The sequence below is a fragment of the Nicotiana tabacum genome, chromosome 1 (genome assembly GCF_000715075.1).
Source record: "Nicotiana tabacum cultivar K326 chromosome 1, ASM71507v2, whole genome shotgun sequence".
In the NCBI taxonomy this organism is placed as follows: domain Eukaryota; kingdom Viridiplantae; phylum Streptophyta; class Magnoliopsida; order Solanales; family Solanaceae; genus Nicotiana; species Nicotiana tabacum.
Genome location: NC_134080.1, coordinates 41,757,473 through 41,781,733, shown reverse-complemented (window position 1 = coordinate 41,781,733; position 24,261 = coordinate 41,757,473). Strand labels below are relative to the sequence as shown.

At 38.4% G+C, this 24,261-nt stretch overlaps 3 protein-coding genes across 7 annotated transcripts; 2 read left to right on the top strand and 1 right to left on the bottom strand.

The window, feature by feature from the left end:
* Positions 1–220: 220 nt before the first annotated feature.
* On the top strand, positions 221–13,522 carry LOC107814781 (protein KINASE OF THE OUTER CHLOROPLAST MEMBRANE 1-like). 5 transcript variants are annotated; one of them, XM_075250238.1, is made up of 6 exons: positions 241–343; positions 514–551; positions 8,116–8,485; positions 8,561–8,652; positions 8,745–9,218; positions 12,366–13,522. In XM_075250238.1, the coding sequence occupies exons 3-6, from the start codon at positions 8,120–8,122 to the stop codon at positions 13,330–13,332; spliced, it is 1,899 nt and encodes a 632-aa protein (XP_075106339.1). In that variant the 5' UTR covers positions 241–343; positions 514–551; positions 8,116–8,119; the 3' UTR covers positions 13,333–13,522. The 5 variants fall into 5 exon arrangements, with proteins under 5 accessions (XP_075106336.1, XP_075106339.1, XP_075106343.1 ...); XM_075250239.1 differs by having other exon boundaries at positions 249–343; positions 535–551; XM_075250235.1 differs by lacking the exon at positions 514–551 and having other exon boundaries at positions 221–343.
* A 1,204-nt stretch (positions 13,523–14,726) lies between these two features.
* LOC107814782 (protein involved in starch initiation 1-like) lies at positions 14,727–19,134 on the bottom strand. The gene is made up of 2 exons (XM_075250224.1): positions 18,837–19,134; positions 14,727–17,191 (listed from the first exon to the last, which is right to left on the bottom strand). Exons 1-2 carry the CDS (start codon positions 18,885–18,887, stop codon positions 14,939–14,941), a joined length of 2,304 nt encoding a protein of 767 aa, XP_075106325.1. The 5' UTR covers positions 18,888–19,134; the 3' UTR covers positions 14,727–14,938.
* LOC107764322 (uncharacterized) lies at positions 19,010–23,582 on the top strand. The gene is made up of 4 exons (XM_016582881.2): positions 19,010–19,072; positions 22,278–22,716; positions 22,868–23,235; positions 23,469–23,582. The coding sequence occupies exons 1-4, from the start codon at positions 19,010–19,012 to the stop codon at positions 23,580–23,582; spliced, it is 984 nt and encodes a 327-aa protein (XP_016438367.2).
* Positions 23,583–24,261: the final 679 nt, after the last annotated feature.

Here is a 24,261-nt window from a genome sequence, read left to right as displayed (position 1 = left end):
ACCTTGAAATAATTTATTCCAAAATTAGTAACGAAACAAGAAATTAAACGATCTTAAAATTTTATCCTAAATAATTTTTCTCATCAATCATACCAAACATTCTTAAAAGTTTACTAGATTTTGTTTCTAAAGAAAGAAAGAAAAAACAATTTTCTCCATCATTTTATAATTGAAGAAATTAGAAGATGACGTACAGGAGCTTGAGGTTCTTTAAAAGAACCAACCGTAACGTATGGACGTGACACAACACCACTCCCAATATGCTGACTCTTAACTCTCTACAAAAAAGCAACAAAATTTAGCAAAAACTTCCGCCTTCACGTTCTCGAATCTTTTGACAAAGGTTTCCCTTTTCTTCTCTTCTGTTTTCTTCTTTCTTTACTTCTCCTACTATTTTCCATTTTCTTTTTTTGCAGGTTCTGTTCAAATTATCGGGTTTTAACTAACTTGAATTCGTCGAAATTTCTTAACTTGTTTGTTCAGTTTTTGAGCTTGTGTTGACTCTTTTTACAGTTTCTTTTTCTTCTGCTTCAGGTTGTTTTTGTTAACAAGTAAGTCCCACCCTTTTGCTTTCCTGTTCTCATCGTCTATTATTTGACCTTCTTTTTTGGGTGTCTCTTATTTGATTAATCTTTTTTTTTTTAGAATTTGGGCTGAAAGAATTAATCTTTTTTGTTTATCTGATCATGAGTTTTGTTTAGTTTTCTTTGAACATGTGTGGAGTGAGAGGTGTGTCTCAGTTAGGATACTGTGTGCTTTGTCAGTTACAATCATCGTTTACTTTACCTTTTTTGTGGGGGAGGAGGAGGGGTGGATAGGTTAATTTTCAGGTTGACTTTAACTATAAGCTTGAATTATTGTTTCTAACCTATAAATGAAAAAAGTATAACAACAACATCAACAACTATGCCTTAATTCCAAATAGATTGAGGTCGGTTGCTCTACGAATCTTTACATATGCATTTAAGCTCAACTCATGTCATCGTTATACCAAATAAAATTAAAATTGTAATGGATTTGGGTGTAATTACACGGTTTAACATGTTTGTCTGGCCAAGTAATTACTTGACCAGCTTGGAATTGGAGTGCAATTGAGGAAGAGCAGTTTTTTTTTTGAATTGATAACTATTGTATATATTATAAAAATCAGTACATAGGTTGCACTGAAAACCAAATTTACATTGAGAGAATTTGAAGATATTCTAATTCAAAACCTAGCAGGATCCTAGTATGTCTATGATTGTCAATGTATCTTCTGTGTACATCTGTTTGCACCAAAAACAAAATAGAAGAATACAATTGAGTTTGATCTTCTGCAGTGGATTGCTTCTGTCTTCAAAACATCTAGTGTTCCTTTCCCTCCAGACTGTCCACCAAATACATGCCGGAACAGTCCTCCATCTATCTCTGCTAGTTGCTTCAGCTCCAGCTTCTTCCCAACTATAAATGACATCTTTAATCCTGTATGGCATTGACCATGAAATACCCCTAAGATTAATAAAGATTTTCCATAGTTGGTCTGTAATCTTGCAATGTAGAAACAAATGGTTGACAGTCTCAGCATTCTCCCCACACAGAAAACATCTTGAACACAGTGATATTCCCCTTTTTATGAGATTATCCTGGGTTAAAACCGCTTCTTTTGCTAGTAGCCAAGTGAAGCAAGCTACCTTGTATGGAATCTTTGTTTTCCATATATGTTTCCAAGGCCATGTGTCTACCTGTTGATTGTCATGATTCAAAATCTTATATGCATCCTTCACTCGGTAAACCCCTCTGTTGTGCCTCTCCCACCATATTGAATCCAACCCTTCTTGTAATCCTGTAAATGCTTCCAGCTCTTTGTAGAGGTCAGTTAATCTTGTTATCTCCCAGTCATTCAGCTGCCTTCTTAGAGCTATTTCCCATCCTTGACAACTCCTCATTTCAGCTACTGTCTTATGCTGGTTTTGTGCTAACCCGAACATATCAGGGTATCTTTCCTTTAAGCTTCCAATTCCTAACCAGTTATCATTCCAAAATGATGTGTTCCTTCCGTTGTTCACTCTTATGGAGGAGTGATTGTTCATTATTGGCCAAAGTTCTCTGATGGATTTCCACACACTAACTCCCTGTGATGTTCTGACTTTTTTTGACACCCAGTTGCTTTCTTCACCATACTTTGCTTTGATCACTTTGGACCATAAAGATTGGGGTTCTTTAGAGTACTTCCATAACCATTTAATTCTGAGAGCCTTGCTTTGGTTCTTCAAATTCCTTATCCCCATTCCACCTTGTTTTTTCTCCATTGTTATCGTCTTCCAATTGACTAAATGGAAGACCTTTTTCTCCTTATTGCCTTGCCAAAGGAATGTTCTTCGGAGTTTGTCCAATCTCTGTAAAACGCCTGCTGGAATTGGGAACAAAGACATCATGTAAGTAAGTAGAGAGTCTAATACTGAGTTGATTAGAACTAGCCTACCCCCCAATGATAGGTATTGCGATTTCCATCTTGACAACTTCTTCTCACACTTTTCTATGACTGAATTCCAGATTTCTTTTGATTTGGACCTTGCACCAAGAGGCATCCCAAGGTAAACTGTTGGTAGGGACCCAACTTCTCCTCCCAATATCTGAGTCAGTTGCCCCATGTTGTCAACTTCATTAATAGGAAAAATATTGCTCTTCCTCCAGTTAATGTGTAATCCTGATACTCCCTCAAATAGGACCAAAATGATCCTTAAGAATCTAAGTTGTTCTTTTTCAGCATCACAGAAGACTAGAGTGTCATCTGCGTATTGGAGATGTGTGATCTCTAGATTGTTAGCCTCACTCCTGTTTACCTCCAATCCTTTAACCCATCCACTGACTTTAGCCGTTTTGATCATGTTGTTCAATCCTTCCATGGCTATGATGAATAGGAAAGGAGATAAAGGATCACCTTGTCTGAGACCTCTGTGTGAATGAAAATAACCTTTAGGACATCCATTTATAAGAATGGAGAATTTCACAGTCGATATGCAAAATTTCATCCATCTAATCCATTTTTGCCCAAAACCTATTTGTTCTAACATTCTTAGAAGGAAGCTCCAGTTCACATGATCATAGGCCTTCTCGATATCCAATTTGCATAAGATTCCAGGTTCTTTCTTCTTTATTCTTGAGTCCACAGCTTCATTAGCAATCATCACTGCATCAATTATTTGTCTTCCTTTGATAAACGCCATTTGTTGAGCATCGACAATTTTCCCAACCACCCTCTTAAGTCTTTCAGTTAGAACTTTTGCGAGCAGTTTGTAGAAGCTCCCTATCAGACTGATCGGTCTAAAATCTCTCAATTCTTTCGCACCTGTCTTCTTTGGAATCAAAGCTATATATGTTGCATTGAAGCTTTTCTCAAACATCTCCTGACAATGGAAGTTGTTAAAAGCCGCCATGATATCTTCCTTCAAAATGTCCCAGCATTTTCTGAAAAAACCCATTGTGTATCCATCTGGCCCTGGAGCCTTGTCACTTGCACACATCTTCAGACTGCTCAGCACTTCTTGTTCCTCAAAATTACTCTGTAAAGACTCCCTTTCTGATTCAGTAATGCTTGAACTATTTTCGAAATTGATTGTTGGTCTCCGCTGTTCAGGTTCTGTGTAAAGCTCCTTGTAGAATTCAATGATCTCGGCCTCTATTCTTCCTGGATCCTCGATTACTTCATGTCGAATCATTATTTGGTCAATGTTGTTTCTCTTGCGTGCATTTGCAGTCCGATGGAAAAATTTTGTATTCCTATCCCCTTCTTTGAGCCACAAAGCTCTTGATTTTTGTCTCCATGCCGATTCTTCATTCTTGAGTTGCACCTCAATCTCCATTAGAGTGGCTGCTTTCCTGACTGATTCCTCCTCTGTCAACGCTCTTAGTTGTTGCGTTATCTCGAAATCTGCTAGTTTACTTAGCAAATTTGATTTCTGCATTCCCAAATTGCCTTCGTAGCTTCTGCTCCATCCTTTTAGCTTGCCCTTGAGAGCTTTTAACTTGCAAGCTAAAATGTAATCAGGTCTTCCTGAGAATTCAAAAGATCCCCACCACTCTCTAATTCTGTCCTCAAAGCCTTCCACATTCAGCCACCAATTTTCAAACTTAAAGTATGATTTAGCTTGTTCCCACGCTCCACAGTCTAGAGCCACAGGTGAATGATCCGAAATCAACCTTTGTTGGATAGATTGCTTGATGTTTCTGAACCTTGCATCCCATTCTTCTGAGATGAGAAATCTATCGATTCTTGACGCCGCTGTATGATTGTCCCCTTTGAACCAAGTATAGTTTCCTCCTTCAAGTCGTAGATCTATCAACTCCATATCTTCTATACAATCCGAAAGCTCCACCATCGCTCTGGACCTCCTTGAACATTCCCGTTTTTCAGAAGGGTACCTTGTAACGTTAAAATCGCCACAAACCGCCCAAGGACCTTCCATCAATCCCCTCACTGCACCAATTTCTCTCCATACTTTTTTCCTTTCTATTCTACAATTTGGAGCATACACTCCTGTTATGTGACATTGAAAGTTCTGTAGAAGAGCATCAAACTTGCACGTCAAAGTGTATGCACCAGTCTGTAACACCTCCCCTTTCCATACTCTGCAATCCCATAACACCAAAATCCCCCCTCTCGTGCCGCTTGCTTCTAAACATGCATACCTCACCCATCTACCACCCCATATTTGCCTGACTATTTCCTCGATATCCCCCTCGACTTTTGTTTCTTGCAAGCAAATAATGTCTGCCCTCCAATTCTGCACTTGACTTTTTATTATCTCCCTTTTCTTCTTATCGTTTAATCCCCTTACATTCCAGGAAATTACTTTGATCATCATATAGAAATGATTGATAGATCCCTTCCCCTACTCCTTTTCCCATCACTCTTGAATTTGACATCGAAAGAAGTTAACCCTTTTAATTCCAGTGATCCTTTGAATCTTTGTTTCTTCACCTCCAAATCTGTCTCCACCCTTCTTACCTTTCTACAGCTGTCAATTTGCATTAGCAACTCCAGTGCTTCTTCTTCATGTCCTTGAAAATCTACTCCAAACATTTTCCCCAATTTGATCATATTTTGATGGACCCATATTGTTGCATCCATGTCTTTATCCAGTGATGGAATGTGCTGCTGAACCGCTATAGGATTCACCTCCTCGATTTCCCACTCTTGAATAGAGCTAAGTTGCTTTAGGTGTTCCACAGTACTTCCCACCTGATCATTCCCCATCTCTGAGTTTATGCTTCGCTCCCCTTCCTTCTGTTCCAATCTTGCCAAAACTGCTCCTCCTTCTGACTGATTGCAACTGGTAATTGTTTCCTTTTGCATACTTTCTAGATTCACATTAATGATTTGGTCCCCTGGAGAGTACTCTTTTGCCCCCGAGTAAGAGGGTCCTCCCATTTCCTCAGTAAAAGGCTTCAGCCCCGTATCATCAGATATCTCACACGAGAGGTCATTAAAAATGACTTGTGCAGCCATATCGGGGTCATAGGATTTCAGCTTGTCTTTTGACACTTTACTTCCCTGATTCATCGAGGTTGAGCCTTGTGTAAATTGTCCACTTGCCTTTCCTTTACTAGTGTTAAGCTCATACCGTGTCTTTCTTTCAGCCCAGATTGGGATGAAAAATTTGGTACCGTTTCTTTCAATCCCCACCTCATTGGGAGTCTTTCTGCCATCACCAACAATTTTGATTCTTGCCCACTTAAGATGGTTTTTGAGATCAGTTTCTTCTTCTGTAGCTAACCATCCCCCGCAGAGATCTCCTATTTCTTTGAAGATCTTTTGTGACCATAGATGTAAAGGAATCCCCATGGCTCTAATCCAGCATGTTTCCTCAATTTGTGAGTTTGGAATGCAACCGGCATTATGATTCCACCATTCCAGATGAAGCTTGAATTTTTTCCATCTCCATTCTCCTTGCACAATCTGCTCTGCCATGAATCTGTTTGGAAATTCGAAAAGAAACATGTTTCCTGTCATTTCATATATATTAACACCGTATGCTTTGTTCCATGAAGCACTCGCCCATCGCCTTATGTCTGCTAAAGTGGGTCTCTCATTGATTTCTTTCCCAAAAGACCCGATAATGCATCTTTTTAGTAGGCCTGTATCCTCTCCTCCAGTAGGTTCCATAACAGAGATTTCCCCGTTGTTCGTGTTGACCCTTGCCTCTCGAAGTGTATTGGACTGCCATTTACTCTCCTTAACTACTTGTGCATACGGGAGATTTTCCACATTGTTTCTGGGTGGTGCTATGGAAATCTGCCTGGTGGTCTGATAGATGAATCTTTCTATCTTCGCTGCTATGTCTTTCCAGCCAGAGTTCAGAGTTAACTCTGGGAGTATTATCACTGACCTCCCTTCTCCCTTCAGTGACAGAATACTCATATATCTTCCATGAGCGTTATATTTCCTAGTACAGAAATGTTCTGTCATTTGTTCCTTGTACTTCCATCTCTTCACTAGATTGTTTTGATCTGTCGAGGCTTCATTAAGTGCAAAGCAGATCCATTCCATTGCCTTTCTGCCCATGGATGATCTTCTCATCATGTTGCGACTTCTCTCAACCCATTCAAACCATGTGTCTTTGTTAAAGTTCCATCTGGTGATGTCAAAGGATTTGAATCCTGCGTTGAAATATATCCTGTTGTCTCCCATATTGTACTAAACCAACTGCTCAGCTTATGAAAGTTAAAGTTTGTTTGGAAGTTATCCCAGTGAGCTAGAAAAACTCGGAAATGAAAGAGGAAAAAACCAGAGACAGAAATCTGGAAGGTTCCTACCAACCGGAAAAATAAAAGTTGTCGGAATTCAGAAAGGATTATATGGTTGTGGTCGGAATTCCCCAGTGAGTGTGTTGTCTGAATGAAATTTTTTGAAAAAGTGGCCGGAAAAGTGCTCACGCGCCGGCGCGTGGCATTGTCCTCGCCGGTGACATGCTGCGCGTGGGGGCGCGTGGGTGTGATTTACCGGAGCTATTTTCAGGGGAGTGGTCGGAATTTGAACGGCGCTTTAATGGTGTATATGGATTCACAGAATACCTTGTTCTCAGGCTCCTCGGGGAGTGTGCCTGAGAGCTTTAAGAAAGGAGAGAGAAATTTTTTTATCTCTGCTTCACTTTCTTGATTGCACTGGTTTGTTGTTGTTGTTTGAAGAAAAGAACACCATGGAAACAAGGTACCCCAATAGGAGGTACCAACTAGCTGGAGAAAAGGTTACTATTATTGGCACACTTACATGTCCAATGGTAGAGAGGAGTCTCTTAAGTTTGGTGAAATTGTATGACAACGTAGGGGAAGGAGTGAAATTTAGACCATTCTGATTTTTAGAGAATCTCTATATTGTCCAAAAGGACGAAGTGCGGTGTAGTGGAATAAATGGACCCAAATGGAATAGAGTGGATATAGATTCATATATCTGTCAAGTAGTTTTAGATTGAACGATAGCTGTTGTCAAATGCTATGAGGAATTCTTAATGTGAACACTGGCTAAATGCTTCAGAAGTGGAAAAATAAATACTGAAGGAGTGTATTTGGTATTTCTCTGCAATTGCCTGAGTTGACCTTTATCTCGTGCATCCAAGAACTGCTAGAGTCTAGAAAAAAGAGGGCAGCCCGGTGCATTAAGCTCCCGCTATGCGCGGGATCCAAGGAGGGTCGGACCACGTTGGGTCTTATATGCGCAGCTTTACCTTGTATTCTTCAAGAGGCTGTTTCCGCTCACATGGCGGCAACTTTTACCATTGTGCCAAGGCTCCCCTTCTATTAAAGTGTAGAGTGAGGGAAAAATTAGGTTGTTTAAAGTTTCAACATGCACCAAAAAGAAAAGAGAGGTTATATGAGAGCTGCTTTACTGGTTGAGCATCTTCCACTATAAGATTTTATATAGTAGATATGTAGTTGCTTGCCCTACTGTAGTACAGGTTTGACCTTTGTTATGTGATTGTATTATGTATATCTCTTCCAGAAATTACTATTTGATCCCTTTGACGAGATGATCTCTAACTTAATATATATGGAGCTTCAGTTTACTCCTGTGGTGGTTTCCTATGTGCCTTCTTTTCATGAATTCCTATCTTCAGAAAATAAGACTTCTTATTACAGGAGAATGGCTGGGAAAGCTGTGGTTAAGCAGCCAATATCTGCATTCGACTTTGAGATTGTTGAAGGTGTTTCCGATAACCTTACAACTGTTGTGGCATCTTCTAGCCAGAGTAGCCCATGGATTGACCCTGCAACTATTAAACTTAGACATAGAATTGGAAGGGGTCTATTTGGGGATGTTTGGTTAGCAACTCGTCACCAAACCACTGCAGATTATGACGAGTATCATGAAGTAGCTGTGAAGATGTTGCATCCTATGAAGGAGGAGAACATCAATGTTGTCTTAGATCGGCTGGGAAATTTGTTTACTCAGTGTCAAGAACTAAAACATATTTGCTGGCTTCAGGGGCTGTCTGTGATAAATGGAAAGGTGAATATTTTCTCGCGGTGCTGTTAATGCGAAAGTTTCTACTACCTTTCTGAAATACTTTAAACATTCCTGCAGCTATGCATTGTTATGAAGTTCTATGAAGGTTCTGTTGGTGATAAAATGGCTCGTGCAAAAGAAGGAAAGCTGTCCTTGCGAGATGTTATAAGGTGATATTGGTGTAGTTTTTATTGAGAATTGAGTTTCAGTCCATATGGGAAAATATGATATAATGATATATTCATTCTGGTGATCGTAACAGGTATGGGACTGATCTTGCTCGTGGGATAATGGAGCTACACTCGAAGGAGATCTTGATTCTTAACCTTAAACCTTATAATTTCCTTTTGAATGAAAATGATCATGCAATTTTGGGGGATATTGGGATTCCTTATCTGCTTCTTGGAGTTCCTTTGTTGAGTTCAGATATGTCAACAAGACTTGGCACCCCAAATTACATGGCTCCAGAACAATGGCAGCCAGAAGTTAGGGGTCCCATATCTTTTGAGACAGATTCATGGGGATTCGGTTGCAGCATTGTGGAGATGCTGACTGGTTCTCAGCCATGGAGTGGTAAATCAGTTGATGAAATATTTAAATCTATTGTAAAGAGACAAGAGAAACCACATATTCCTGGAGGCCTCCCTCCTGCGGTTGAAAGTGTCATAGTTGGTTGTTTTGAGTATGATTTCAGGAATCGCCCTCTGATGGGAGACATATTGCATGCATTTCTAAGGTATCTAATTTATTTTACTTTTGGAAGGCAATTGACATGAACCATTTTCTCTCCGTTGTCTTTTAGCTTTGTTGTATGTTCCATTTTCTAGAAGAATCAAGTTACAGAACTGGCTGTTTTAGGGGTTTGATATCTGCTACGGTCATACGGCCACTAGAATTTGCTTAAAAGAAACAAAAGAAGTAACAGCATGTTTTGCTTAAAGTTCTACAGCCTGTAGTAAGCTCTAACTTGAACCTTTCTCTTCTATTTTCTTGTTTTTTTTTTTTTTTGGGGGGGGGGGGGGGGAATCCCAAGGAACGCGGCTTACTAATAGCTTAAGGTATTTTCATCTGTAATAAGGTTCTGTATTGTACAGTATGGAACTGTGAAAGGTATTCTTGCCCTTGGCTAGAAAAAGATTGTGCTTATCAAAATCATCATATTTTATCTCCAAAGCAGATTAGTTAACCATAAACAGAATGGGTAATTGTTCATCCATGTAGCAGAACTAGTTAACGGATCCTCCCCGTGCCTTTTTGGGTTTTGGGAAAGCTACTAAATGTCACATATTTGATTCTTGGGAAAGCTGCTAAATGTCACATATTTGATTCTACATCCTCAGTTTCTATGAGGTGCTCATAAAATATTTATCTGAAGTATGTTCTGCTCCATGCTCGATTTGTCCAGCATGGACGTTAAACATTTTTTTTGAGAATTTTAACTAGTTTTATTAGGATTCTATTCTGCTCCATGCTCGATTTGTCCAGTATGGACGTTAGACAATTTTTTGAGAAGTTAAACTAGTTTTAATAGGATAAGAGGACTTGACAGTTGACGTGAGCATGGATTTGAGTCCTATGGAAAAACATAGATAGTTGTATATTAAGGCCAATCATGGACTTGAACTTGAGTAAGATCACAATACTGGACGATTTGACAGGTACCTTAAGTATCACTTGCTTATAATGAACCAACAACTGTGGAACTTATTGGCTAGTTAGTGGCTTCTCTGTGACAAAAACAATGATAAGGATGGTGCAGTTTAAATGTTATTATTAACTGATTATGGATATAAAACTCATATTAAATGTCTCTGGTATCATTTTGTGATGCTGAAAACAAATATAAGAAAATCTAGTAACCTCTAAGCTGTTGGATAGCCTCAAAGCTACACACAGAGTAGTTAAAGAAAATTCAATGAAGGTAACTTACGCACGAGTAGTTAAAAAAATGCAGTGAAGGCTTGATAAGAAAATCTTTGGAATTGGCTCATACTTCTTTACTCTGGAATGGCATAGACTAATCATTCAGAATTATAATGTTTGCTGTTAAAAATATACAAGGAAAGTTACTGTTACCTTACTTTACAAAAAATTAAAAGGGAAGTAGTAGTTATTAAACTTTGCCAGATTCCATCTGCAATCAACTCTCTAATAATTAGTATTCTTGCTAGGGAACTCTTATGAATATAAGGAGCATTAATCATAAAGGTTATAGATTTACCATTATTTACATAAAATATTAACCATATATTCTACTTGTATGGAAAAAGAATGCTAGAAATCTCATATGCTGAAATTCTTTTTTGTTTCCTCTATGGTAAGAAAACATTTAGTATTGTTGATGCTACAACTTCATAGTATGATTATATAACCAAGAACACTATGATATCCATTTGCACAAACTCATCTAACGCTCCTCTCTATTAACTGATACTCAAAGGATTTTCTTTAAAAGGTTATTTAGATGTTAGAAGTTTTTGACTTAGGTAGTTGGAACGATGTTTGGCTAGTAAATTCATCAACTTTCAGATATAATTAACTTATGATATATTAAGTAATAGAGAGCTGGCGTGAACAGCCGATATACATGCGCAAATGAAATTTTTGGAGCGCTGTAAAGAATTTACCAAGGAATTGGTGTACATTTCAGGCATTCGCGTAGTACATATCAATAAAAGCTCATTTTACTACGTATAATAATTTTTTACGCTATCAGTGTAGGTTAATCTTTAATAGTGGGTTAGTTACCATTTTTACTAAGTTACTATTTAATGCTTATCATAGTAATATACCTATAATTATCTTATAAGTGACCTAATGGTGTAACAAAATTTTACACCATCAGTGCATAGAACTTAAACTCATTAATAAGCACTAAATACAGGAATGTCAAGAATGTGATTATTGGGGTAGAAATGAGCATTGAAGAAGGGAAGAAATTGGAGGGGAAGTGCCTAGTGGCCAATTCTAATTTTGGGAGAAATAGTTCGGTTTGAGCATATGGTTGAAGTATCTCCTGTTCTCGTCTTGGGGCACAAATCAATCAATTCGTTTAAGCTTTCCCCTTTAAAATGCTGCAGGTTTTTTTTTATAATCTTATCTAATGAAGTTGCATATCTTATTCAAACGTATGGTTATCATAGTTAGATGCCAATACTAAAGTAAAATTTAACGTGTTCTATAATATCTTATCTGAAGAAGAAGTTGCATATCTTATTCAAACGCTTGTTCAAACCATGTGGAGGTGTTTAAAACATGTGTTTTGGCCTACTAGAGGTGCTTTGTTGGGACAACTCTCAACTCTGGTGGCCAGCTTTGCAAAACCGTGCATGTAAAGGCGTCAATTATGTATTACTCGTAAAATATAACCCTGAAACTTACTGAAATTGCCTAAATCTGACTGGAAGCTTAAAAGGAATGAGAGTGATGCATAAATTTGATGACGAAAAAACACTTGAACATGTGCTAATAGTTTGTCCGGGCTATTTGAGGCGGGAATGAATTCATATCATTAGCTTTGTTAAATTTTGTCATTTATCTTGAAGGTGGTAATGGCATAACCTTCATGGCATGATGCAGAATGAATGCTAGTTTGATCTTTATCGTTAACATCTAGATTTTTAGATGGGCAGGTCTCTTGCTTAATGCATGAAAATCGGATTATTTTATTACTTGAAAGTTCCTTCTACGGTAAGTGTTTATAGTTACATTTTCTTACATTGCATTTCTATGCTTTATTTTTCTTCCTTGGTGCTTTTTTCCGCTAAAACCTACAATTTAATTGCGCTTTGCGCTTAAAGCTCCAACAGACTTTGGCGCTTTTTGCTTTGACTACTCTATTAATGCTTAGCTGAAACTTAAATTTATTCAATCTACTCTGCAGTTCACAGGAAGCAGCTTATGGCGATGAGGGATGGAGAGACCCGGGGAGTCGGGTTAACTTGGACAAATTAAGTGGAAGTGGCTATAGCAAGTGGTTGGTCCTAAAGGATCAGCTTCAAATTGGAGACACTGTGAGATCCAGGAAGCCACCAAACTCATGTAAACCTGAAAACATGGAGGTACCAGGCGGTACCATTGTTGGCATGGAACGAGATACGGAACGAAATGGATTTGTGCTGGTGAGGGTGCATGGAATCCATGATCCTCTTAGAGTTCATGGATCGACATTGGAGCGGGTGACATTTGGCTTGGCTGCAGGAGATTGGGTACGTTTGAAGGCGAACGGTAAGAAACATTCATCGGTAGGCATCCTTCACTCCATTGATCGTGATGGAAGTGTAGCTGTTGCATTCATAGGTTTGGAGACCTTTTGGAAGGGTAACTGCTCCGAGCTTCAGATGGCAGAAGCTTACTGTGCTGGACAGTTTGTAAGGCTGAAGCCTGATATCTTCAGTCCGCGCTTTGAATGGCCCCGAAAGAGAGGTGGTGACTGGGCAACAGGTAGAATTTGTCAGGTGCTACCTAATGGGTGTCTTCTTGTGAACTTTCCTGGTATGCTGGTGTTTGGTGATGAAAATAGCAGCTTTTTGGCTGATCCAGCGGAAGTTGAAATCGTTTCTTTTAACGCTTGCCCTGGTATTGTGAAGAAGTATCAACACCTTGAGGACTTCCACTGGGCTGTTAGACCACTGTTGATTGCGTTAGGCCTATTTACTGCTATGAAGCTTGGCCTTTTTGTTGGCAAGAAAGTCAGGAGATCAAAGGTGAAGACGGGACGCAACCCGGTGATACCCTTTGAAGGTCAACAAGGGGATGCTCAAAATGCTAGCAATGCAGCATGGCTTCCGCCAAAGGTGGCAAATATCATATTCAGAGAAGGGGCTAGTGTAACAACCACCTCTAGGTAGTTCTTAGTCTCTACCAATGCCAAGCTAAGAGGATTGCACTAACATCTACTGGAAGTTGGATGACCTATTTGCGACCTTGGCTTTAGAGAATGCAAAAATTCTATGATAAACAAGTGTTTAAAGATCTGTAAATAGATGGATGGCTGTAAATACACTTTTACTGTTTATGTATATATATATATTTCCTCCATTATATGACAGTTGTCGGAAGGGGAGCATTGACATAACTGGTAAAATTGTTGTCATGTGACCAGGAGGTCACGGGTTCGAACAGTAGAAATATCCTCTTGCAGAAATGCAGGGTAAGATTGCGTACAATAAATCCTTGTGGTTCGGCCTTCTGCGGACCCTGCACATAGCGGAAGCTTGGTGCACTGGGCTGCCTTTTATATGGCAGTTGTGAGTATGCCTTGTTTAAGCCCTCGAATCATCAGTATATCCATGACAAGAACTCATTGTAAAGGCTAGTTTGAACACTTATTTGTAAATCCATCTAATTTGTGACAACCGAATAGTCTGGGGTTCTGGCCCTTGCTAATGAATTCTTTTAGCAAGGATCACTAAAAATGTGCAAGTTCTTTTTGATGATAATACACTAAATAAAGTTGTTAAGTTAAACAGTAGAGTGGTGGTAATTGCAAAATCTTTTTGGTAGTTCTAAAGGAATTACCAAACAACTTGTGCAGAAGCATATTCAAGTGGTCCTGTTTGACCTAAAATGACCAGTTGCTTTAGGTGCACTTGCCATGGTTCTTGATTTTTACCTAAAGAACCAACTCAAATTGTTCTACGTTTCTTTTTGTTTTTTGGGTTTTACTGTAGTGCAATTTCTTCACGTTCCACTAATCAAAGTGAAAAGGAAAAGAAAAAGTTACTAGTAATTCGATTCCCCCTATTCTTTGTCTTCGCAAGTTATGCCACAATTGCTGGAATGTATTACACCAGATGAAATTGGTTACACTAGTTGTATTATGGGGTTTTTCTCATTGCACATGGATAAACTTTTGTATCCAGCCCGGCTAAGGATCAACTCCTCTGAAGTTCCTAAAATTCAGTGTAATTTCAAATATTAATTTTAAATCTTAAAAATAAATTTTACATGTTTAAACAAACTAGATAAAAATATATACATCACATGATCACAATTTTAATGAAAAAATTGGAGTCAATTTAAAAAGTTGGCCAACTCTCCAATTAGTAACATTTTTTCTTCATTTTGTTGTTGAATAGGAGTATTATGTTACTCTTTCAATGGCTTTTCATGAGAAGGTAACTCCTTAGAAAAACCCATATCCTGATCCAAAAAATTACAAGCTGAAACTATTTCTCCCTCCACTTCTCCATATGAATTTACCAAAAGAAGCATCAAGCACAAAAGGCACTAGAATAAGATGTTTTCTCTGAATTCTCACTATCATCACAAAGGAGAAACAAAACAAAGTATCACCAATGTTCCAGCAAGGCACAATAAAAAACTTGTATTTGGGACGTAATCCAACGTACAAAAGAGCTAAAATAACAAACAAATTTTGTAAGCTCATCCGCGACTATAGCAAGCAAATGGTTAGAGGCATGTATAGAGAATTGTCATTAATTTCATGAAACTTTATTGGGGGCATAAAAGGCCAGCTTCTTTCACCAGCTGCTCAGTCAACGCTGAAAGCCGGGCCAATTCCGTGTAGACTTCAGCAAGACACTCACCACTGCTAGCAACGTTTGCTGCAGTTCCCGGGCTATCACCCAACAAAAGGCTGCTATTGTAGTCAGCCTCGACGCTCAATCTAGCTTTATTCAAAAGCTCACGGCTCAGTTCAGCGAGTTTCTGGAGAGCAGTAGTTGCAGCTTCAACTTCCAATTGAGCTGCCTCGAGTTGGAGCTTTTCAATTGCCAGATCCCCAGTACTCTTTTCACCTATTCTTTCCTGTACCAAAGCATAAAGTTGCCTCAGGTCATCTGCATCTCGAGTCATTTCCTTCATTTTATTTATTTCTTCCTCCCTATCATCTAATTTTTGACGAACCATTTTGAGCTCCTCCTCTTTGAGTTTTAGAGCCCTTTGGGCTGCAAGAGCTTCCATTTCTCTACTCCTCAGGCTTTCTCTGGTTAACTCGAGTTCATTTTCAAGCTGGTTCTTTTGCCACCTAAAAGTATCAGTTGATTTCTCCACCAGCTGAGATGACCACGTTTCATCAGCATGACTGAGTGGGCTCAACACATCATCCTTAACAGAGATAACCAGTTTGTTAGTCAGGTCTACTATACGTTCCACAACGGTCTCAGCTTCTGAATATTTCATTTTTGTATCATTTAACTCATCTTGCATTGTCTGCGTGGATTCGTCTTTTTCTTTCAACATAGTTGTTGCCTGAATAAGTTGCACTTCTTGACTGCTCATGAGCACCCTCAGCTCAGCTATTTCCTGATTTAGTTCATCTAACGTCTTTCTTGAATCCAGAAGTTCCTTGTCTTTTTCTTCCAACATCAGCTGAAGAGAAGAGCACTCAGACTTCAAGTGCTGAATCTCTAATCTAGCATCTACTAGCTCTGACTCTTTAACCTGAAGAAGATCCTGTGTTTCTCCAAACTCTGCCCTCTTACGGTCAAGCTCCTCTTGGAGAGTAGATTTTTCCTTCAAAGCTGCTAGCAGAGAAGACTTCTCATTATTCAATTCATTCTGCAATTCCTCAATGAGCTCCTTTTCCATGGATAAATCCCTTTCAAGTTCTCTGTTTCGAGCCTCAGCAACCGTAAGTTTCACTTTCTCACTCTCTACCTCAATTTGAGCTTCTTTCAAACTTGTCATGTAAGCCATAACACTTCTTCTTTGCTCTTCAAGCTCTCTGAGACGCTCTTCTAATAGATTTTCCTGCTCCTCCATTTTCTCTCTAGAGGATGTCAAAGCTCTCTGAGATGAGGTTAACTCGGACCTTACATCGGCAAGTAGCTTCTTCACTCTTCTGAAATCCTCAAGGGTCTCATTTGCTTCGCCGCCATATTTAGATGTTTCCTCTTCCAATTTCTTCATTTCTTTCTTTGCTACGAGCCAATCCATTGCCTGCTTCTCCAAGTTGGATTTGACAACTTTAAGTTTCTCTTCTTCAGTTTTCTGCATCATCAAGAAGTCTTCTAGCTCTTTCTCTTTCTCTTGAATTTTGCTTCGGAGATTTTGTAGTTCCACCTCCTGTCTTTGAACTACTTCATTTGCAGCATCAAGTAGCTCAGCCTTGGTTCTGAGTTCTGATTCAATGTTAGCAGCTTCATTGCTTTTAGTCTTCAACTCGTCCTTCATTTTATTTATTTCATCTGCTTTTGAATCTAGGGCTGTTTGTGCAGCAGATATCTCTTGATCTCTCTCCTTGAGACAAAACTTTAGATCCTCAATTTCAGCAGCTTGAGATGCTAAGGTAAGATTAGCCTGCCTTAGCTTGTCTTCCAGTTTTTCCTGCCTAGAACTAGCAGCTGCAATCTCTTCCTCACGTTGCTCCAATTCCAATTTTGCATGGTTTACTTCATTGTATTCTATCAAGACTTTTCTCTCCGTATCTTGAAGATCTTCTTCCTTCTTCTTCAAGGCTGCAAGAGCATCCAGCAAATCAGACTCCAGTTCGCCAAGATCCAGTCCCAGCTCAGCGACCTGAGGAAGATAAGGATTTCTGCCTATCTGTTCTTCTAGTTTCTGGGTCTGGGCAAACAACCTCTCAAGAAGAACCCTTGCAGGCTCAGTTGCTCCATTACCGTTGATATTTGATTTCCTGTTATCCAAGACTGACCTGACAATTCTGGAGGAAGGACCCCGTCCACAATGAGCTGTCATAAGCACTAATCTCTTCTTCTTCCATTTGGGCCTCACAAAGCAGAACTGTACACAAACACAAGTCAGTAATTACACCATAATATCATCATCCACAGAGCTTCCTACTTTTTTTTAAATAAAAAAAATGACAAACCCCTCATCTATTCCTTCATGCCCAGTACAATTCATATAGTACATACTGACCAGTGATAAGCAAGAGATGATGTAAAAGACCAAGGCATGATAGGATAAGAGTTCCAACGCAGCAATTCAATTTTATAGTATCATACAGGTAAAATAACTGAATCAATTTTACTCCTTGGCACAGTGAATCACTCCAGTACATTGCACAATGACTAGTCAACTTCTATGATATGCAAGCAAGAGGCTCACATTTATATCTTAATTTTCTTTTTTTAGCTTCTCCTCTTTTTCCTTTTGTAAGATGAGGTGAAATTCATCAACAAGGAAAGGAGTTGATTATTTCATTTTTCAACCCTCATCCATCCCCACAACTCTGGGTAAAAAATTAAGAGTGAGAGACGTCTCGTATACTCTCCTTATGATTTCTTGCATCCTTTTTATTCTTTTTTATAAGGTAAGGTCTGGTTTCTGGCGTCCCATGATCATAACAATCTGCCACTGCCTTGTTCAAACTTTATTTTAACTTTTATTCATACAACAATTGGCCATGGATAGAGCATAAAGGATATAGAGGATTCATATAGTTGACACCCAACTAATTTGGATTGAGGTCCGGTTGATTGGTTCATTGATTTCATCCATATACTCACTGAAAGAAATTGATAGGGAACATTGATTCCCCAGCAAACTTCAATAGACAAAACAAGATCCATTTAAATATGCAATTGTATACTTTCCCATTCTGAACAAGTGAACCTTGTTTCAACCTCCAAGCAAATTCTAAAGATGTACTTAATAAGTAAATGGAATCCTATGCACACATTTAATGACCATATCAGCCGCAGTCCTACTATGCCCGATAATTAAGATCTGTCCTTTGGAGTTTACATCACTCAGACCCATCTTAAGAACCAAAAATAGTAGTGCCAAAATGATAGATGCCAAGAAAAACAAAATCCTTGGACGCATAATGGATCTTCAAGTACTGTTTTTGCATCTACATGACCAAATCCTCCTACTATGCAATATTTCTCTCTAGATTCAAATAGTAGCACAATAAATTTCACTCTTCTCAACTCAACCATTAATTGTTCTAATCCTTATTGTCATTTACAAACTTTCACAACAATTTCAATCTCAGTTACTTTTGGTTGCATGAAATGTCTATTTAACAAACAAAAAAATTAATCGAAACTATCGATATCTTATTATGATTGTCTATTGGTGCATTATTCATATTAAGACGTAATTATTTCAATAATTGATAAATAAAAGAGTAATACACAACAAAGAGAGTTCTATAATATTGCTAGCTGCAGTAAATTCCTTTCTGTTTTTTGTTTCTTTTATCCTTTTTTTAATTATTACCTAAAACCGTAGCAAACTTCGGCAAATACCTTCACAAAAATAGGTATTCATGATCCCATCTTTATTTTTCCCAACATTAACAATTTCAGTAGAAAAAATTAAAATGTAAAATCGTTAAGCAGCATAAGCAATACAAAAAGTCAAGTGCAAAAATAAGGAGAAAACAAAAAAAAAAAAAAAAAGAAGAAGAGATTTTCACCTCCGTTTGCTGGTGAATAGAGGAAAACGATAAAGAGGCGCGCAACGCCATAATTCACCTCGAAAGCACATCTGCTTGCTGACAAAACTTCACTAATATATAAAAATTCATAAATGATAGGGATATGATGTGTTGTTGGTATATATGAAGCTCGAAGTCGAGGTAATGTAACAATGGCGGAGTTGCAGAAGAGGAAAAAAGAGAAGGCTCACATTAGCAGAATAAGTCGTTCAATGGTAAGTTGCGCCGTGTAATAAGGATCATATTGTTATTCATGTGCTTGCTCTATACTTTATTAGAAGAAAGAAAAAGAAAAAAAAAAAAAAAGAAGAGGATTTTACGTGTGAAGTGTGTGAACTAGTGGTGCTAGAGATTCCATCTCATTTTCTTTTATAATTTTCCTAAAACTTTCTTTTTGGAGGTCGGCCAAGTCAGAAATAAGTACTAAATTATCTTAAATGCATAATAATTAATACTATTTGTTTTTACGTACTATATTATACACTACCTTCATTTCAATTTATTTAAACTTATTTGATTCAAAATTTAAGAAAAAATAGAAGACTTTTAAACTTGCAATATAAAGTGAGGCACATATATTTTATGTGGTTATAAATTATTTTCAAATATGAAAATAGATCATTTTTTGGCACAGACTAAAAAAAAGTTCATATAAATTAAAATTGAGAGAGTAATCATTTACAGTTAATAATTAATACTCCATGTATTATCATTTCAATCGATCACTTAATAGTGGTAAATAAGTACTCAAATTATTTATCTACATTTTTCTTTTATATGCCCCTTAAAAAATATGAATTAGAAGGGATTCTGAACTATTTTATATTTATTTATATCTTAAGATATAAATTCTCATCATTGGATATTTATTTTATTTATGTATTATCTTTATTTTCAAGAACAAGTACTATTAAGGATAAAATATGAAGAAAAAAATAATTTTATCTTGAACTTTTAAAATGATAAATAATTTGACATAATTATTTTTAGAAATTAATGACAGATAATTTGAGATGGATCGATGGAATATAATCGATCACTTAGTGGGGTCAATTGGGCGATCTAAAAGTGAATAGCCTGTTATATTAATTAATCTTTTTTTGTTAAAGAGTTATATTAAACAGTAGAAAATATGATTAAAGAAAGAGTAGATGATTCTGGAAATAGAAGATGATATGAAAAGATGGGTTCTGGATAATGCATTTGGAACTTCTAACTGTCCGATGGTTGGTTCTTAGTTCACAATTTGAAAACTACTATTTGTGGGATTTGAATTGGGAATTTTTGTAATGTAGCTAAAAATAATGAATTTGCTTATATTGGAAAGAAGCAAATAATGGGATGAAGTTGAATTGTGGTCGAGGCCGACTCATGTTTACTGACACGTGGAATTGCTTATTGCCACTTCTCATATATACTACGAAAAGACAAAGGTTAATGAAAAGTGTTAATAACATTTAGTGGTGACTCTCTTCTTGATGTTTATGTCACATGATTGCTGGGACCTTCTTTATCATGAGAGCTTAGGGGTCATTTGGTGGTTGGGATAAGCGATCATAATTTCGGTATAAAATACAGAATTATTTTGTCCCACATTAAGTTATATGTATTAATTAGTTTCAAAAACTGTTTTATACCGAAATGATCGGATCAGCTATTTCATATAGAAGGTGAAATAACCTTGAAATACCCTTGTTTATCCCATTCCACCAACCAAATGATCTCTCAGAGAAGAAGAAAGCAAACAATTGTCACTGATGTATGGGTGAAAATTTTCATTTTATGTGTTTGACCTGGTCAACAGCAATAAAGCCTTTGAAGTCTGAGGCGAGTCAACCTGACCCTAAAAGGTCAAGATCAGGTTAGAAAGATAAATCATAGTCGAGGTCGAGATGGCTTAGCAGAAGACAAGGACAAGACGAGCACCCGATTTCAGTACCAAGTGACGACCAATTTAGGATTTAGATTCCCTAAGGAATACTCCACCGAATAATCCTTTCTGTTATCTTATCTAGGGTTTTGTGGCCCATGTATCCTTATAAATAGGAAGAGATATAGTTCAAGAAGGGGATCGAACATTTTGTAAAGAATATCATTGACATTCTTTGTGCAAGATTCTCTCTTTACTGAATAGAAACAATGCCTAACTTTACCCTTCTTTTCTTTTACCATTCTCTCCCGATCCAAGAAGAATCGGAATATTCAACTGCTTATCACCATCCATCATTGTAAGAAAGCATATTGAAAAATCTCACCATTGTCGAATGAACTTTATCTCATTTATTACTTAAAAGTCATTTATTATCATTCATTATTGCCCTTTAGGTGTATAAGCTTTTATTGCTCATCATTGTTTCAAGATAATATTGCCTAATACTACACATTAAATATTCGCTCTAAAAGTGATAGATCTGCTACTGAATATTGATATTGACTATGATTAACCCTATTTTTTTTTTTATAAATCTAACTGCATTAAAGCCTAGATCTAATTTTTTTGGGTCATATAGTTTGGCACTGTCTGTGAGGATTTTATAGTCAAACCATCAGTTTTCATTCAGATCTACAATATTCAATAACTTTTTAACCTAACGTACTGTAAAGCTATCCTTTTTTCTTTACATACAAAGAATGCATGGCAAGTAACCAGGGAAGGATCGACCAAGTAAATGGAACAAGAGCAATGGACAACGTCCCACTCAACCTAACGAGTGCCATCGACGAATGGTTCGAAACTCAAGATGAAGGAGTAAACCCTACGGTATCCCCCAGGTTAGGGAAGTCATTGACACCTTTCTATAGCACAACCAAACCAAACGAAAAAGTGGCTTTCACATCCGCAAAAGAAGGAGCACCACCCACTATGAAAAAAGCTTCTAAAGGCTTGGCTAACCGACATTTTGGTCAATGTGATGAGCAAGCAAGCCCCGTGTACGAATGAGGAAACCTCAAGGATCCCTGTAGCACAGCGTAAAAATGGACGAGACGACTAACCGAACCCTCATACTTCAGGTAATATCCAAACAATAGCTTATAGTGCAAGTGATAGCGTCCTCACAGCCGTGTTAAACAGAATGGAAGAAATGGAGAACGAGAACATAGCTCTCAAGGAACAAATGAAGGAGCACCAAGAGCGGGTAGCAAGATACTAGGTGCCCCCAAATTGATACCAAAAAGAGATGCCGGCAGGTTCGTGGAATAGCCGTACAGGAAAGAAGCAACTCCTCATGTCATACCAAAAACTTTCAAAATACTCATGTACCTCAGAATCTATGATGGGCAACTGATCCTGAGGACCATGTGATCCATTACGTCACCACAATGAAAGGCAACTACCTCACAAAATAACATGCGTCTTCCATCTTATTAAAAAAGTTCGGTGAAACCCTCACATTAGGGGAATTTACATGGTATTCGCAGTTGCTGGCTTATTTCATAGAAACATTCAAAGAGATGGCGGGCAAGTTCGTAATGGCAGATGCTTGGGCCAAGAAAGTTGAAACAAGGGTAAATGATAGCTTCGCCATCAGACAATCCCCAGGGGAAGGACTGAGGGACTTCTTATCTCAATTCAACAAGGTGAGGATGACCTTACCAAATGTCTCCGAAGGGATGGCCGTAGCAGCCTTCCAGAATGCGATGAATAGAGAAGGTTCAAAGGCGACTAGAAAGCTACTAAGCCGATTGATAAAGTATCCACCAGCTACCTGGGATGAGATCTATAATGCCTATTGTGTCGAGATCGGGGAAGATGATGAAGACCTCAATAGGTCAACCCGGCGACTCATCTCAGTGCAATCCGAACCTTGGAGGGAACATAGGGACAACACAAGGAGAGACCCTCCAATGCCGCGATCAGGCATATATCAATATCAACCTTATATCAGGCCACTCGTCCCCAACTTCCGCAGCGAAAATGGGCCCCTCTAGGCTAGGGTTAGACGTCCACAAAAACGACCGAGTTATGGTCCCCTTACTATCTATCCGTAAGTTTTATGTGTTACCTACAGACGTGGTTTACGCACTCGAGAAGCTTGGATCAAAGGTGAAATGGCCACCAAAGATGAGGTCCGACCCAAGCACCAGGAAGTCCGACGCCTTCTGTGAGTTCCACAAAGATCGTGGACACAAAACAGAAGACTGCCACGCTTTAAGGTTAGAAGTGGCGAACCTGCTGCAACAAGGACACCTCAAAGAGTTTCTGAGCGACAAAGGCAGGAATACCTTAGCAAAAGGCCGAGAACGTCCAGACTCGCCAAAGCCTCCCTCTCCCGCTCGCACCATCAACATGATTATTGAGGGTAGTGACGACGCCTTCATCAAAAACATCAAATTCACTGCCACTCACAAATTCAAGAGATCAATCACCCCACGAACGGTATGATGGCCTTGAAGAGAGTATCATCTTCGATGAGTCAGATGACGACTGTTTGACTTTCCCTCACAATGATGCTTGTCATATTTTAAGAATTCTTGATACTGACATTAGGAGAATTATGGTAGACAATGGAAGCGGGGCGTGCATTATCTATCCTCGAGTCCTCGTACAGATGCAACTTGAGGATAAGATAGTGACACTCTGCATTACACTAATCAATTTTAATAATGCAGTTGAACAAACTTCGGGCGAGATCCCCTCGTCCTCAATGGTGGGGTGATGCTGGAGATGACGTTTCATATCATGGATCAGGATACGACATACAACACATCGTAGGTCATCCATAGATACACCCTATAAGGGCAGTCTCCTCCAGCATGAACCAAGTGACCAAGTTCCCAACCCCCTAAGGAATATTCAACATACAAGGGGAACAATGCACATCCCAAGAATATTATCAGATCGCCTTCGACATCACAACTACTCAACAAAAGAAAGAAAAAGAAAATAAAGCATAGCAATCAGTAGGGCCGGGGTCCCTATAGGTCGAAGATAAGGTGACCATTATGGATCCAGAAACGGGCGAAGATGCAGGATTAGACCATAGAGGACCACAATCCCGTTCACCTATATCAGAGAGATCCTAGTAAAAAGGCCTACATCGGTTGCAAACTCAAAGACCCAAGTAAATTTAGTCAATTCTTAATAGCTAATGCAGATTTGTTTGCCTTTAGCCATGCAGATATGCCAGGCATCCCCAAAGAGATAGCCACACATAGGTTAAATGTTGACCCCTACTACCCCCAGTAAAGCAGGTTCACCGAAAGCTCAACCTGCCATCTATGAGGCTGACGATAGGCTATAATTTTGTATTTTAGTCGCTTATTACACTCTAATTTACTGCACTTTAATTGAGTTTGAGCTTTAATCGCTAGTGTTTTGCACTAAATTGTGTATTTTATGCCTTGTAGGAGTGATTCCGAGCTATGTAGATATTATGGAATGAATTCAAGTGATTTGGAGCTT

Coding starts and splice junctions, on each gene's coding strand:
- LOC107814781 (XM_075250235.1), top strand. CDS start 8,120: ATGGCTGGGAAAGCTGTGGTTAAGCAGCCAATATCTGCATTCGACTTT. Junction 8,486..8,560: donor TGTCTGTGATAAATGGAAAG/GTGAATATTTTC, acceptor ACATTCCTGCAG/CTATGCATTGTTATGAAGTT. Junction 9,219..12,365: donor ATATTGCATGCATTTCTAAG/GTATCTAATTTA, acceptor TCTACTCTGCAG/TTCACAGGAAGCAGCTTATG.
- LOC107814782 (XM_075250224.1), bottom strand. CDS start 18,887: ATGGCGTTGCGCGCCTCTTTATCGTTTTCCTCTATTCACCAGCAAACG. Junction 17,192..18,836: donor CTATTCACCAGCAAACGGAG/GTGAAAATCTCT, acceptor GTTTGTGTACAG/TTCTGCTTTGTGAGGCCCAA.
- LOC107764322 (XM_016582881.2), top strand. CDS start 19,010: ATGGCGGAGTTGCAGAAGAGGAAAAAAGAGAAGGCTCACATTAGCAGA. Junction 19,073..22,277: donor GCAGAATAAGTCGTTCAATG/GTAAGTTGCGCC, acceptor TGGTATTCGCAG/TTGCTGGCTTATTTCATAGA. Junction 23,236..23,468: donor GATCAATCACCCCACGAACG/GTATGATGGCCT, acceptor TTAATAATGCAG/TTGAACAAACTTCGGGCGAG.